General features: G+C 44.7%; 2 protein-coding genes across 10 annotated transcripts in view; one reads left to right on the top strand and one right to left on the bottom strand.

Moving 5' to 3' along the window:
* Positions 1 to 15441, top strand: part of LOC127485501 (olfactory receptor 2L5-like) — a 69836-nt gene that overhangs the window by 16785 nt on the left and 37610 nt on the right. For 5 of the 9 annotated variants that reach the window (XR_016235011.1, XR_016235012.1, XR_016235015.1 and 2 more), the window contains exon 2: positions 11951 to 12068. The exons of the other annotated variants lie outside the window; for them this stretch is intronic. The gene's annotated coding sequence lies outside the window, so the exon portion shown is untranslated. The remainder of the gene's footprint in view (positions 1 to 11950; positions 12069 to 15441) is intronic. 9 annotated transcript variants of the gene reach the window in all.
* On the bottom strand, positions 1244 to 3158 carry LOC127486702 (olfactory receptor 2V1-like). Its single transcript, XM_051830805.3, has one exon. It carries the CDS (start codon positions 2913 to 2915, stop codon positions 1947 to 1949), a length of 969 nt encoding a protein of 322 aa, XP_051686765.3. The 5' UTR covers positions 2916 to 3158; the 3' UTR covers positions 1244 to 1946.

Below are 15441 nucleotides of genomic sequence, written 5' to 3' on the forward strand. Positions count from 1 at the left end.
CACTGCTAATAGAATGTAAATTAGTAAAGCCATTATGGAAAATGGCCCCTCAAATAGAAAAAAAACCAGATATGCCATATGATCCAATAATTCCATACTGGGCCTGTCCACGGGACACAGAATCAGTATATCAAAGTGCTATCTGCACTCCCATGTTCATTCCGGCATTATTTACCATAGCCAAGGCATGGAATTAACTGCTTACTGTGAACGGGTGAATGGGTAAAGAAAACGTGATGTGTGTGTGTGTGTGTGTGTGTGTATGCAATGGAAAACTGTGCAGCCTTAACAAGGAAGGAAAACCCATCACTGAGACAGCAGGGATAGACCTAGGGTAGGTTATATTAGGCGAGATAAGCCAGGCACAGAAATATAAACACCACATGGTCTCAAACATCTGTGGAACCAAAAATTGAACTCACAGAAGCAGATAGAATGGTGGCGACCAGGGGCGGGGAGGAGGGAGTTGGGAAGATATTAGATAAAGGGCAGAAAATTTCCATTAAATGGAAAAATAATTTCAAGGGACCTATTACATAAGGTGATGATTATAATCAATAACAACATATTGTATTCTATAAATTTGCTAAGGGAGTAGATTTTAAGTGTTCTCACCATGAGAAAAATTACAGATCTGAGGTAATACATATGTTGATTATTTTGATGTAACCATCCTAAAATGTATATTTCAACATCACATATTGTATATTATAAACACATATATTTTTTACTTCTCAATTAAAAAATATTTTTAATTTCCTAAAGCTCTGTTTTTGCATTTCCATAATAAGATCTCCAAGGGAGTGATTGTGGTATATTAGAGGGGAAGGTTCTAGAAATTGGTAATTCCTTCTGAATGTTTGGTCTTCACTGAAAATGTAGCTTCTATTTTGTTGCTTCACACGCCTATTAAAAACACATGTAATTAGTCTTAATGTTCCTTTTACCCACATAAAGTATTCACTTTTTTAAAGCATATACAGAATATGTCAACATTTTGCAATCATCTGCAATATATCCTGCTTAAAATTATATTCTGTTATAAATATTTAAATCTTATTTTGAATAAACACTTAGCTTTTTTCTTTTTACTACTCTACTTACTCCATTTTATGTGCTTAAAACTTTAAAAGTACGAACTGTTGCAAGTACAGGGAAAAGTTTATTCCCTATCATTTATGAGAATAATAATGCTAGTTTTATTAACGACTCCATCACATCCTGCAGGCACATTTTAAAGAGATGGGGAAACTTCGCGTCTGATAAGTTGTCTGCTAAGCTAGTCTAAAGAGGTAACTTGGTCAACAATCAACAGCGGCTCCCATCCACGGATGCATGCAGAAGTCACTGAAGGTTTCACTGTGAGATTCCTGGGCCCAAGTCACAGATTCTAATCTCGTAGGCCTCAGACCAGCACAGAACTGACGCTGGCAGCCAATACTGCAGGTGAGCAGAGAGTGCTGTTTGGAAGCTTAGATGCCAACTGCAGACTGCACAGTCAGAAGATGAAGGAAATGAGCCGTGCTGGGGCTGAATGAAACACTGCGGACGCTCAGCCATCTCCTTGTCTTTCCTGTTCTCTGAACCTGACGCTTCCAAGGCAGTGTCTGTGCTCTGGACAGCGTGCTGGGCTCTGACTGTCCTCTCCTCATGGATGCTGCACGCGTCTGTGAAGAACGGAGCATGAGGCTGTCAGACAGGAACTGCCGAGAGGACTACGGGGCAGAGTCCCGCCCCTCGCCACAGTGTCATCCAAGACAACTGGGCAGTGGTTCCAGTATGGAGGGAGGAAGTGGGTCTACGCACATTTTCTGCAGAGGAAGAAACAGTGCCACTCAGTAGTCAGCTGACTTTTCCAAGATCTCACAAGGGTTCTTACTGAACTGAGAAATGGCCCTTTGATGGTGCCCCGAGCATCTTCCTTCAGCTACCATGGTGTTTCCCCTCTACGTGGAGGACAGACACCTCCCCATCAACCTCTTCAGTGCGCCCAGAACATCCTTGTTCCTGAAACTATAGGCGAGAGGGTTCAGGAGAGGAGTCAGGACCGTTCCAAACAGAAAGAGACCCTGGTTCAGCCTCGGGGTCTTGGCAGCACCAGGTCTCATGTAGATAAACATCCCTGGACCGAAATAGAGACTCACCACACAGAGGTGAGAGGAGCAGGTGGCCAGAGCCTTGCTCCTGCCTTCGGAGGAGTTCATTCGGAGGACGGCCAGGAAGATGAGCACGTAGGAGGACAGGATGAGTGACAAAGGCAGCAGCAGGACGAGGATGCTGGTTACTACCACTGCCTTCTCGTAGGCAGAGATGTCCTCACACACAATCCTAAGCACGGCCATGACTTCGCAGAAGAAGTGGGGGATCTCGCGGGGGCTGCAGATCTGAAAATGCAAGGTGAACACCGTGTGGCCCAGGGAAGTAAGTGCCCCCCCAGTCCACGATATGGCAGCCATCTGCAAGCAGACCCTGGGGCTGACGATGATGGGGTACCGCAGCGGATTACAGATGGCCACGTAGCGGTCGAAGCACATGAGTGTTATGAGGATGCATTCCGCAATGGCCACGGTCAGGGAGAAGAAGATCTGGGTCCCGCACGCCAGGAACGAGATGTCCCGCCAACCGGAGAAGAAGTTGGCGGCCATCTTGGGGATGACGCTGGACGTCAAGGTCAGGTCCATGAGCGAGAGCTGGCTGAGCAGGAAGTACATGGGTGTGTGGAGCTGGCTGTCCAGCCAGATGAGCAGGATGAGAAGGGTGTTGCCTGTGAGGGCAGCCACGTAGACCAGAAGGATGAGGGCCACCACGGCGGTGATGTGCCCGAGCTCGGGGAAGAAACCCAGCAGGATGAAGCCAGTGGTGCCTGTCTCGTTCACTCTGCCCATGGCGCTCTGTGGAGTTATGAGAGATGTCATCAAAGTGAAGTGTTAGTCATTCAAGTTTGTTAAAGAGCAATGTTGTGACTGTGACCAGTTCAGACAATTTCCCCCATGACCTTGACCTTGAATGAGGCAATTCTTAATGTTTTTCCTGCTTTTTCTAGTCCTTGTGTTACTTTCTTTAGAGACCAGAGTACACCTGTGAAGATGTGTCCCATTAGTTTCCCATTGCTCTGTGAGAGTTCAGTGCTTCTGTCAGTAAAATGTTTCAGCAAAGATTTATGCTTATTTCCAGGTTTAAAAAAATGATATGCTTGGCTTCACCAAGGACAAGGACTGACATTGCTAATTTAACTTATAGAGGATTTTAAAAATATTCATGCTGTACTAGAAATCTGATTCTGGCCAAAACAGTTTGAGGGAAGAGTAGTCTGTGGGGCTGTGCACTGTGCTGTACACATGGTTATTTCAGCTTTTAACCTAATTGGCCCAATTTGCTATCCAAGAAAAGATTCATTCTGTGAGGGTGCTTCAAAAAGTTTGTTTAAAATTAAATTTAAATATAACTTGACTGGATGCAAAATGTTTTGAAATCTACCCATTTGAGAGGTCTTCAAAAACTTCCAGGAAAATGTGTTACAGAACAACTGTGCATGGATTTCAAATTTTTTTGCACCAAGACATATTTATCTTTCAATTCCATTTCCAAAAGCTTTTTGAAGCCCCTGATAGTTACGTGGTCTGCAGTGAATGTCGTAGTTCAGGCAGTTGAATCTCACGCTAGCTGTAAACACTCAGCGGCACAGGGAAGCTGGAGGGTTTCTTCCCCAGGCTGGCTGACGGCTTCCTTTCCAGCTTGCTTAGCCCGCTCTGCCCTGCACCGGCACGTGTTCAACCCTCAAACTCTGCACAGACTCTGGCTAGTTTTTAATAGGAGAGAACTCAGCCTTCTTCCCTCAGGCTCCTATGACCTCATCACAAAGAAGAAAGGATAATTGTAAACAAAAAGTAGCCACAAAGATAGCTGCCAAAATTCTGAATAAGAACAAATTTATTCTAGCAATCTATAGTTAAAAGCATTACAACTGTAAACTTAACATAAGGGAATATTAATCTTAGAATGTTTAACAGCTCAACTCATTAGAACAGACTAAAGACCAATATGTCTGTTAGTTACATGAAACTGATACAGTTAATCATCAAACATTAGAACAACCCTAGTAAGCCAATAGCAGAATTAAATACTGCAGTAGATTCTTCTGTTCTCTCCTTGACAGTCTCTGACATCACGTCTCCGTGACATCACTGAAAACGTACTTTCTGAATGGTTGGGCTTCTCCCCAGGCTGCCTGATGGAAGGTGTGTTGATGTGCATGTCAGTGAGGTTCACAAGAAGTCCTGGTTCCCTTTGATCCTGCAGAATCTGTGCCCTCCCCCACCCTCTCCGATGAGTGAGAGCGGAGCCTGGTGCAGTGGGCTCCTTGTCCTGCTCCTGTGCTACACATTATTTAACATACTCAGTGATCAGTCTGGAATCCAGCAGCTGTTCTCCCTTGCACATTCACTTCCTGTGAATAGCTAGCAGCCCTCTGGGGTCTGGCACTGCCTGAGTAGCCACCAGTCTCCGTCTCCAGAGCCAGCTTTCGCTGAAGCGTTCTCTGGCCATCACCTTCAAGTTGAGGGATTATTACTCATCATGGTCCATTGTCTATGTGTTTATGGGTATTTGAGAGATGATGAATTTTGAGTTTGCAGGTGGATATAAATTTAGGATTGAAAAATAAGTGATGTCACGGAAGCCAAGAGTGGAATTGTGATTAGGGAAGGTAGGGGGACAGAAGACATAGGGAGAGGCTGGTTAGGGTACAAAGTGACCACATTACAGGACAAATGAATTCTCATGGTTAGGGGACACAAAGACCATGTTCCAGGAGAATTGAATTCTTGTGTTCTAGATCCTTACAGAAAACAGTAGGGTCATAATGATAGTAACTGTTTATTTTCAGATAGCTTGAAGAAAGGTTAATAAATGTTAAAGGTGATGGACACAGCAGTTCCCCAATTTCATCATCACACCATGTGTACCTGTGCTGAATCATCATACCGTACCTCAGAATATGCATTTCTGTACATAACTTCATATATATAATATAAACACATGTGCAATGTGTATTGACTTTAACAACTGACACTTCTAATGAGCAGATTGTCCAGCACACGTCTTATTCTCATCTGCCTTCAAGTGCATCTTGGTGTGGTCAGTGACTGGTCTGTGCCTGACCTGGAGCTATTAACTGTTGAGATGCTGAGACGTCAGATCTGGGGAAGCTGGTGTACTTCAGAGCAGCCCCGGGGGCTCGGGAGGCTAGCAGCTGCCCTACATGGCTTCCTAGTCTGGCCTCATTTCCCATCAAGTGCTGCTTCCCACGATTTTCGCACTCCTGGACTTGGCCAGGTTCTAATTTCATAAGCTCTCCTTCTAGACTATTCATCGTAGCCTGGGTTGAAGCCTGAATTTCCCCTTCATTTGCAGTTGTAGGTGTTCCCCTCCATCTCATCTGCTAAGCCCTGAGGTCTATGATGGTCACAGAGGAATCGTGCTGGCTGTGTTCCACCTCTCCTTCCAAATCTGTTGTGTGCCCGACCAGCAGAATCATCAGTGAAATCTGTGAAGCTGAGATCCGTTCAATGGACTCTAGGCCCTCAGACTCTGGGTAGTGGCTGGACAGAGCGAGAGACTTGTACCACAGAAGTTGTGCTTCTAACTAAAGGCAACGGTTACTTTGCCCTGTGGTTCCTGTGGGCTTCCCAGCGCTTCGCAGTGTCTCGTCTCAGGGGGTGAGGGAGGGGTCGGCCCTCTTGTACCCCCATCTGAGTAGTGGTGTGCAGCTTAGTCTGATCACACAGCTGACAGCATTCCTGCTCCTGGTGGTGCTCTCTGCCTAGACTGAGCATGCTGTATGGGACTGACTAATGATTAGCAGCGCTGTGCGATGCACTTTCACAAACTGGAAACCTTGGGGCCTTCCCGTTCCTCTCTAGGTGCTTACCTTATCGTGTGTGTGCAGCCATCACTGCTTCTCAGAAAGTGCGGAATGCTCAGAGTTCCTTCTGCCCACGGGTGCTCGTGACAGAAAGATAGTAAATGGTTTCAGTAGCAGATGAGCCATACAGAAATCCTTGAAGTGCACTGAATGCCTTGGCTCCCTGAGCTGGTGGGCTGGGCTGGGAGCTGGGGGCCGGCCAGCCTGTGTCCCTGAGCTGGTGGGCTTGGAGCCAGGGGCCAGCCAGCCTGAGCCCCACCACCTCCAACTCCCAGCTCAGCCTTGCAGCTGCTCATTAAGGGCAGAGGCGCCCAGGCGCGGTGTCCTAGAGGAATCCTCTCCCTAGGACATAATTAGGGGTTTTCAAACCAGCCTCCAGCCAGTCTCGGAAGTTTGTTTTGGTTAGTTTTTGGTCAGTGCTGCTGCCATTTTCCAAGAGCCCAATTGGAATTTTCATGGACTTTTTATCCCTAATCTCATGCACTCGTCCATTAAGTTACTGATATTTTCTGTCCAACATCTTGCTTCTTGCTGTCCTCTCTCTTCCCAGGAAGCACCCACCAGACTATACCTCCCCTCTAAATTATGCATTTTATGCTCAGTTCTTACCTAAATTCTCCCCTTACTTCAAGATCAGAATAAAGTGTTGCCCCTCTCTCCTGCTGTTTCCATGGTGAATACAGTTTTCTTAGTTATGGCTTCTCTGTCTGTCTCTCTCTGCTTCTCACACCCACGTGTGCCCTTACTGATCTGTTCCCACCCTCTGCAGGTTGGCAATGGGACCTTACACTAAGGAAGCCTTGGGTTTTGTTCTAATCCTCCCTGTGTTCCTCATTCATGATAGATTGTGTTATTATCATCATGTACCCACTTAACAATATTAACTAGCCTGTCAATAAAATCAACAGTGCTGTTTCTAGTTAAATATATTAATTCATTAAAACTTGGCATAATGTAGGGAAACTTATTTAAGGGAAAAAACCATGATACAGGAGATAAATGGTACAATGATGTGTGTATATATATATATATGTATATATATATATAATATATATAGATGCTGCTGTAAAAGCAAATGTGTAGTGCAGTGATGTAGATGTGAGAAGATGCTACTGTAGCAGAGGATGAGTGGTGTGATGATGTGTGTGTGTAGGTGTCACCATAGCAGTGATGTGTGTGTGTGCAGGTGTTACCTTAGCAGTGATGGGGAGTGGTGTGACGAGGTAGACGTGTGTGTGCAAGTGTCGCCATAGCAGTGATGATGTGTATGTGACAGTGTTGCCATAGCAGTGATGTGTGTGTGTGTGCAGGTGTCGCCTTAGCAGTGATGAGTGGTGTGGTGAGGTAGACATGTGTCTGCAAGTGTCCCCATAGCAGGGACGATGTGTATGTGACGGTGTTGCCATAGCAGTGATGTGTGTGTGTTCAGGTGTCGCCTTAGCAGTGATGAGTGGTGTGAAGAGGTGGACATGTGTGTGCACGTGTCGCCATAGCAGTGATGATGATGTGTGTGCAGGTGTTGCCATAGTGGTGATGAGTGGCAGGATGGTGTAGATGTGTGTGTAGATGCTGCTGTAGCAAGGATGAATGGTGTGATGATGTGTGTGTGTAGGTGTCGCTATGGTGGTGATGATGTATGTGTGCAGGTGTCGCCATAGCAGGGATGATGTGTGTGTGCAGGTGTCGCCATAGTGGTGATGAGTGGCAGGAGGGTGTAGATGTGTGTGTAGATGCTGCTGTAGCAGTGGTGAGTGATGTAATGATGTTTATGTGTGTTTGTAGATGCTGCTACGGAGAGGATGACTGGTGTGATGAGGTAGACGTGTGTGCAGGTGTTGCGATAATAGTGATGGGTGGCAGGATGGTGTAGATGTGTGTGTAGATGCTGCTATAGCAAGGATGAGTGGTGTGATGATGTGTGTGTGTAGGTGTCACTATAGTGGTGATGATGTGTGTGTGCAGGTGTTGCGATAATAGTGATGAGTGGCAGGATGGTATAGACGTGTGTAGATACTGCTGTAGCAAGGATGAGTGGTGTGAAGACGTGTGTGTGTAGGTTTCGCTATAGTGGTGATGATGTGTGTGTGCAGGTGTCACCGTAGTGGTGATGAGTAGCAGGAAGATGCAGATGTGTGTGTAGATGTGATGTGGCTGTGGCAGAGTATCAGTGGTGTAATGATGTCATTGCATGTGAGTACTATGATTAACAAGTATATGGAAAATAATAGCAGAAAACTTATGGACATACCACTCCTAATAGGAATAATCAGAAAAGATCTCCACCACAACACATGATGCCCAAGCCTTCCTCTTCCCTCTCTCCCTCTCTCCCTCTCTCCCTCTCTCCCTCTCTCCCTCTCTCCCTCTCTCCCTCTCTCCCCGTCTCCCCTCCTCTCTCTCTGCTGTCTCTTCTCTCCCCTGTCTCTTCTCTCCTCTCTCTGTAACTCTGCCTTTCAAATAAATAAATAAATCTTTCTAAAAAAGAAATGGGTTAAGGATATAAACAGCATTTTTCAAAGGAAGAAGTAAAAATGGCCAACTGACATATGAAAAGATGCTCAAGATCACTAGCCATCAGGGAAACGCAAATAAAAACCACAATGAGGTTTCAACTTATTCCAATTAGAATGACTATCATCAAAAAATCCGAAAATAATAAATGCTGGTGAGACTATGGAGAAAAGGGTACCCTAACACACTATTGGTGGGAATGTAAACTGGTACAACCATTGTGAAAGTATGGAGATTCTTCAGAAATCTTAAAATATATCAAATGACCCAGCCATCCCACTCCTGGGAATTTATCCACAGGAAATGAAATCAGCATATGAGAGTTACCTGTACCCCTATATTTATTGCAGCTCAATTCATGATAGGTAAGATAGGGAATCAACCCAGATGTCCATCAGATGAGAACTAGATAAAGAAAATGTGGTATATATACACTATGGAGTACCACTCAGCCATAAAAAGAATGAAATTCTCATTTGCAACTAAATTGATGTAACTAGATGCCATTATGCTTAGTGAAATAAGCCAGCTCCATAGGACAAATATCATGTTTTCCCAGATTTGTGGCTTACTAATATCCAGAGTATAAAACAAGTAATATATGTGAGTGAAATTGACATTTTGAGATCTGATTACTGTTTACAGCCCTTTTCTCTACTCTTGAGGAACAGTGGGTTTTCTGCTTACTACTTGCTGGATTCTTTATTTCGTAGAGGGTTAAGCTTTTGATTATAAAGTAAATTGAAGGTATGTCATTGTAAAAAATAAAAAGAAAGGAAGGCAGAAGGAGGGTAGGATGGGAATTATCATTAGGCTCTTAAAGCTGTGTCTATGAAACATGTGGCACTTGCTCGTCTTATCCATATTTTAAAATGAAAAAAAAAAACCCACTAGTGTGTGAAACAGGTGAAGGTACTGGAATAGGCAGCATCTTACAGTGGTCACGTTAGTGCAGCCTGACGCAGCAAGGAGCAGGGAGAGTGAGAGGCAGTGTGGGGATGCCTCGCGTCCACAGAGCCCTCACCCTTTCCTACACCATGCCCCTCCTTCTCCGCACAGTTGTTTCATGGGTTCCAGTCAAGTTCTTCTCACTGCCAAACACTATTAGGCTTCATTGTGGACATTTTCCTCCAAAATATGGAGCCAAGTTGATCCCTGATTCCAAAGAAATTGAATGGCTCCTTAAACTAGATCCTTCACAAGACCAGTGATATCTTTAAGGGAAATTCTAATTTGAGAAAAGTTCCAGGTTTGCAGAGAAATTGCAGAGAGAGTGCAGAGATTTCCCAACGCCCTCCCCTGGTTTCCCAAGTGGTTAACACGTAAGTCACCGCGGAGTCAACCGTGACATGAACACTGCCCCTTGCTGATTTCACTGTCTCCTCTTACTCCCTTTTTCCAGGATCCCATTCAGGGTCCACATACGTTCCCTTGTCTCCTTGGGCTCTGGGCTGTGAGCTTCTCAGTCCTGTTTTGCTATTAATGGCTTTGTCAGTTGGAGGAGTACTGGTCAGGTGCGTTACAGAATATCCCTTGATTTGTGTGTGTTTGACATTTTCTTTTTAGCCAGAGCTGTAGGTGTTGGGGTAGAAGATGCAGGGGCGGAAGCTGACTTCTGAGGGGTATCAAGGGTACCCCTGACTTACTGCCTATGGTGTTCCCCCTGGCCACTTGCCTCAGGCAGCACTTGCCAGCGTTCTCTACCAGAAAGCTCATTTTCTCCCTTATCCCTTATCCTATATCCTGCTGCTTGGGGGCAAGACAGTGAGTGCAGCCCCAGTCAAGGGGAGCAGGGTTGAGCTCTTCTTAAGGGTAAGATAGCCACATAGACTGCATGGAATCTGGACAGCGCGCTGCTCTCTCCCCCTCCTTCCCTCTTCCCTCTTTCCTCTCATTCTTTCTTCTCCTCCTCTCTTCTTCCCTCCCTCCCTCCCTGCCCCCTTCTCTCTCTCTCTCTCTCTCTCTCTCTCTCTCTCTCTCTCTCTCTTTCACACACACTCACTCACTCACCCCTGGAAAAACCTGGCCTGTACTGCCTCAACTCCCTTTTAATTCTGATTCTGAATCAATCGTGAACTCACAAGTAGTTATGGGAAATAGTGGAGTGATGTCATAAATATATCACAATTTTCCAAGTTGCAACCAGGAAATCAACATTGACACAATCCTTGTCTCTTAATCATATTGCAACAAATTAAAAGCTTTATTTTGAATGGGGAGAATTGCACACATGTTTTAGGTCAATGACGACTTCTGATTTTGGTTTCTTCAGAAGTGTAACTCTCTGAGTGAGCCTGTGAGTCATTGAACTCCTTTTATCTTCTCAGTGTCAAAACTGCTAATCAGCTCAACAAAACAATTCAGTAAAACATAATACAGGCCAAGCTTATTGCTTTATGTTGTGGACATAAGTAATCCATTGTTTACAAGGCTGCATGTTTTTTTTCCCCCAAAGAAACCTTTTATTTAATGAGTACACATTTCATAAGTACAACTTTAGGAATATGGTGATTCTTCCCACCATGCCCTCCCTCCCACCACACGTCTTCCTCCCTCTCCCATTCCCAGTCCCATTCTCCACTAAGATCCATTTTCAATGAACTTTATACACAGAAGACCAACTCTATACTAAGTAAAGAGTTCAACAATTTGCACACACAAAAAACTGCTCCTCAGCAGTTGAGTTCAAAGTCATTTCATCTTGAAGTTAATTTCACTTCTTTTTTTTTTAGAAACTTAATTAACTTTAAAGAAGCACCCAAACATGATACATCTTTTGCGAGCACTTAGACATAATACAACTCTTTGAAAACAGATGTTGTGCATGGGAAGTTAGTGCACAGTGTCTCCTGTTTTTAATTTAGCAATTAACACTTTTATGTATGATGTCAGTGATCACCTGAGGCTCTTGATATGAGTTGCCAAGGCTATGGAAGCCTTTTGAATCCACAAACTCCATCGGTATTTAGACAAGGCCATAAGCAAAGTGGACATTTTCTCCTCCCTTCAGAGAAAAGTACCTCCTTCTTTGATGAGCACTTCTTTCCACTGGGGTCTCACCCTTCGAGATCCTCCATGAAGGACATATTTTGCCAGTGTCTTGGCTTTCCATAAGGCTGCATGTTTAACATTTTCCCTTTGCATGTAGAGATTCCTTTGTGTTCAAGTATTATAATTTATTGTTTTAAGAGTGCAAAACTACCTATTTATATAATAAGATGTATAATGCTAATGTATAGTACACAATGTATGATAAATGTGTACTTACGCATTCGATGACTATTTGCCAGCTATGATAGTGTCTGTGTGTTTTGATGACTGTAGCCTAGGTCTTCTCTTAGTTACAGAACATTACAGTTCTGCACAGTTGGGGTACATAAGCAAAAGGAGAGACAGGACACAGGAACTCTTTTCCTGAAAAGTGCCTTCATCAAGGTACCGAGGGCAGCAACTATTAATTTTTTGCAGCAAGCATCCAATTGCCTTTTCTGATAAAGACTGTCCTACTTTCTTAAGGAGACAAAGCAGTTCCGCCTTATGTTTCCGTTGTGCCTGGGACAGGAACTTCCTCATGCTGATCACTCACCAGGCTCTTGAAGAGATGAAATGATGCGTCTGTAACCCTTGCGGCATGGTGAGTTGTCCCTTGCACATTGTGCCAAGGGTCCCTGTTCAGGCGCCAGACTGTGTCTTAGATGGGGTCCCATGTGTCACTCACTGTTGTGTATGAAAGCACTTCAGAAATTCATGAAAAACATGGAATTAAAGTATAAGTTGATTATTTGTGCAAAAAATGAAAAGAGATATATTTAAAAATAATATATACCCATTAATTTTTGAAGATCCTTGTTTGCATAGTTTTTAAGTTGTTTTTCTACCAAACTTATCTCTTAATTCCATTTTCTATGAACTTTTTGAAGTATATTGTATACCCATAGCTAAAATCAATGAATAAAGTTGAAATAATTTCCTCTAAGATCCAGAACAAGACAGAGTTGTCCACTCTCACTGGTCTTTTTTAATATAACACTGGAAGTGCTAGCTGGAGCCACTAAGCAAGAGAAAGAAATAAGAGGTCTCTGCATAGGGAAGGAGGAAGTAAAGTCACCCTGCTTGTAGATGAGATGATTCTCGGTATAGTAACCTTCCTAATCCTCCCCAAAACCATCAGGGCTGATAAACTAACTCAGCAAACTGCAAAATCAATGCATAAAAATCAGTAGCATTTTTTATCCACCAATAATGAACTTGTGGAGAAGGAAACCGAGGAAGCAACCCCATCATGATAGCTGTAAACAACCAAAATTCTTGGTCTGCTGTTATGGAGCTTTGGGTTAAGCCAACTCTTGTGATGCCAGCACCCCATGTCGCAGCACCGATTCAAGTGCTTGCTGCACTGCTTCTGATCCAACTTCCTCTAAAGCACCTGGGAAGGCAGTGGATGATGGCCCAAGTGCTTGGGCCCCTGCCACCCACGTGGCAGTCCTGGGTGTTGTGGCCATTTGGGCCCTGGACTTGCAGATGGAAGATTGATCTCTCTCTCTGCCCCCACTCCATTCCTGTCTTTGTCACACTTTCAAACAAATAAATATTTTAAAAAACCATAAAATTCTAGAAATTTCATCAAGGAAGTAATTGATCTATATAGTGAAAGTTACAAAACACTGATAAATCAAATGGAATAGAACAGAAAAAAAAAAAAACTGGAAAGACATTCCATGTTCCTGGATTGGATGAAACAACATTGTGAAAATGTCCATACTAGCTAAAGTGATGCACAGATTCATTGCAGTTCTCATCAAAATGTCAGTGACATTCTTCACAGAAACTGAAAAAAATCCTAAAATTCATATGGAATGATAAAAGACTCTGAACAGACAATTCTGTCCTGAGCAAAAAGAACAACGCTGGAGGCATGACATTACCTGACTTCAAAATACACCAGAGTCATCGACACACAGTGTGGCACTGTCAGAAAGCCAGACTCAGCGGCCAGGGGAATATAGCCGGGATCCCAGAAAGAAGGATCAACACCTCATAGGAGACAGTCTCTTCAATAAGTCACACTTGAAAAGCCCATGCACCAAGACTGAAACCAGCCCCCTGCCTCACATCATACACAAAACCCAACTCAGTATGACCCAACACTGTGACACCACTAGAAGAAAACATGGGGACCACTTCAGGACTTCAGCATAGGCAATGATTCCTTTGGCTAATGCCCCAAGAGTAGAAGCAGCAGAAGCAAAACTAGATAAATGTGATTGCATCAAAGGAAGGAACATCTGCACAGCAAAGGGAACAATCCATAGGGTGCAAAGACAACCCAAATCAAAGGAGGAAAATGCGTAAACTCTTCATCTGTGAGGGATCAACACCCAGGATACGCAGGAAACCCAGCAACTCCACAGCAAGAAAACGAACACCGTGACCTAAAAATGGGCAAATGGTATGAACAGACATTTTGCAAAAGAAGACACACAAATGGCCATCAGGTCTATAAAACACGCCTAGCGTCACTCATCGTCGGGGATGAGGTATCACACTGCCCCCACCGTCACAAAGGCAAGTCACAAATGCCGCAAGGATACGGAGAGAAACAGACCCTGACACACTGCTGGTGAGGATGTTGATTAGTACAGCTGTGTGGAGAACAGAAACTGAAATCAAACTACAGTAAGATCCAGCTACCCCATACTGCGCGTGTACCCAAAGGAAGGGAAGTCACAAATCAGAGATACCCCATGGAACCTATGAAGCAGACTCACGGAACAGAGTACACAGAGTAAGAGGAGAAGTGTGTATTTCAAATCTTGTGGTCTGGAGTCTGGTCTGTAGGTCTGTAGTTATAGACAGGGACCACAGGCGGGCTGGAAGGAAGCAGCGGGGTGGGGGTGGGGAGCCTGGCGCCCACACCAGAGGACAAGCAGTGCCTGGGACACACTTTGCTGGCCCACACATTGTGACAGTCACGGGGATGAGACTTGCAGCAGCGCTGACTTCCAGTTGGAGTTTTTGAACAGCTACTCTGAGAGTGGTCACAGATGCAAGTGTAAACAGAGGAGCAAGTTTAAAGAGAGGGGCCATTAGCTTGGCTTTGAACCCACTGACATGTTTTCCAAATGCAGCTTTCGGTAGTTTTTGCATATAGACGCCAAATCTTTCCTGGAAATTAGATTTCAGAGTCACTGTTCTGCCTTCCCTGGAGCACCTCAGTACTCAGCTTCATTCTTGGTGCACAGTTGTGGTGTCCACGTCCATCATACTGACCAATGATTTTATCAGGAGAGGCTGTCCGTTTTTCACACAGTTATTTTCATGGTGTGTTAAGAATTCACAGACCTCCGCTCATCAACAGGGAACTAGACCCCAGAGAAATCTCCAAGATGACTACAGGCTCGGAACCCCAGGGAAGCTGAATGGTTGGCCTCTGGCACTGCCCTGGGGAGGAAGTGGCTGTTTTCCTTTCCAGGCTCCTCAGAGGACATCCAGGAAGTTCAGACAAGAGGGAGATCCCGTAGTTCAAGTAAGAGTTCCCACAGGGCATGCAGATGAGCTCTGGAGTCACCACCAAAGCTGCTGGCACAAGCAGGCTCTCCTCCTTTAATGACATATCTCACTCACTCATATTTAACTCTCCGATTATTGTGGTGATGTGCTGGCCCCAGGGCCCGGCCGACAAACCCGGTCAATGTCGCATTAGATCCAAGCATGCCATTCCTTGCAGGCAGTTGCTGATCTTGTGAGAACAGTCACCGAGCTCTGAAAACAGGCATTTGCAGGAAAAAAAGTTGTCTGAGCTTGAATGACACTGAGCGGTGATGGGCGCCTTGCTGGACCCACCATGCGAGGTTTGTGCTTTTCCTGGAATCTAATCACTCTGTGATGCGTGAGATTCCAATCTTGGGTGCAGTTGGCTGAGAGGGGCTTGGGGGTAGTGGCAGGGATGTGTGATGGCTGGGACAGTAATCATCCACCTGCACATCACTTTCAGTCTCTCCTCTGGG

Source organism: Oryctolagus cuniculus, chromosome 6, assembly GCF_051225735.1.
Source record: "Oryctolagus cuniculus isolate XC-2025 breed Fujian yellow rabbit chromosome 6, ASM5122573v1, whole genome shotgun sequence".
Classification (NCBI taxonomy): domain Eukaryota; kingdom Metazoa; phylum Chordata; class Mammalia; order Lagomorpha; family Leporidae; genus Oryctolagus; species Oryctolagus cuniculus.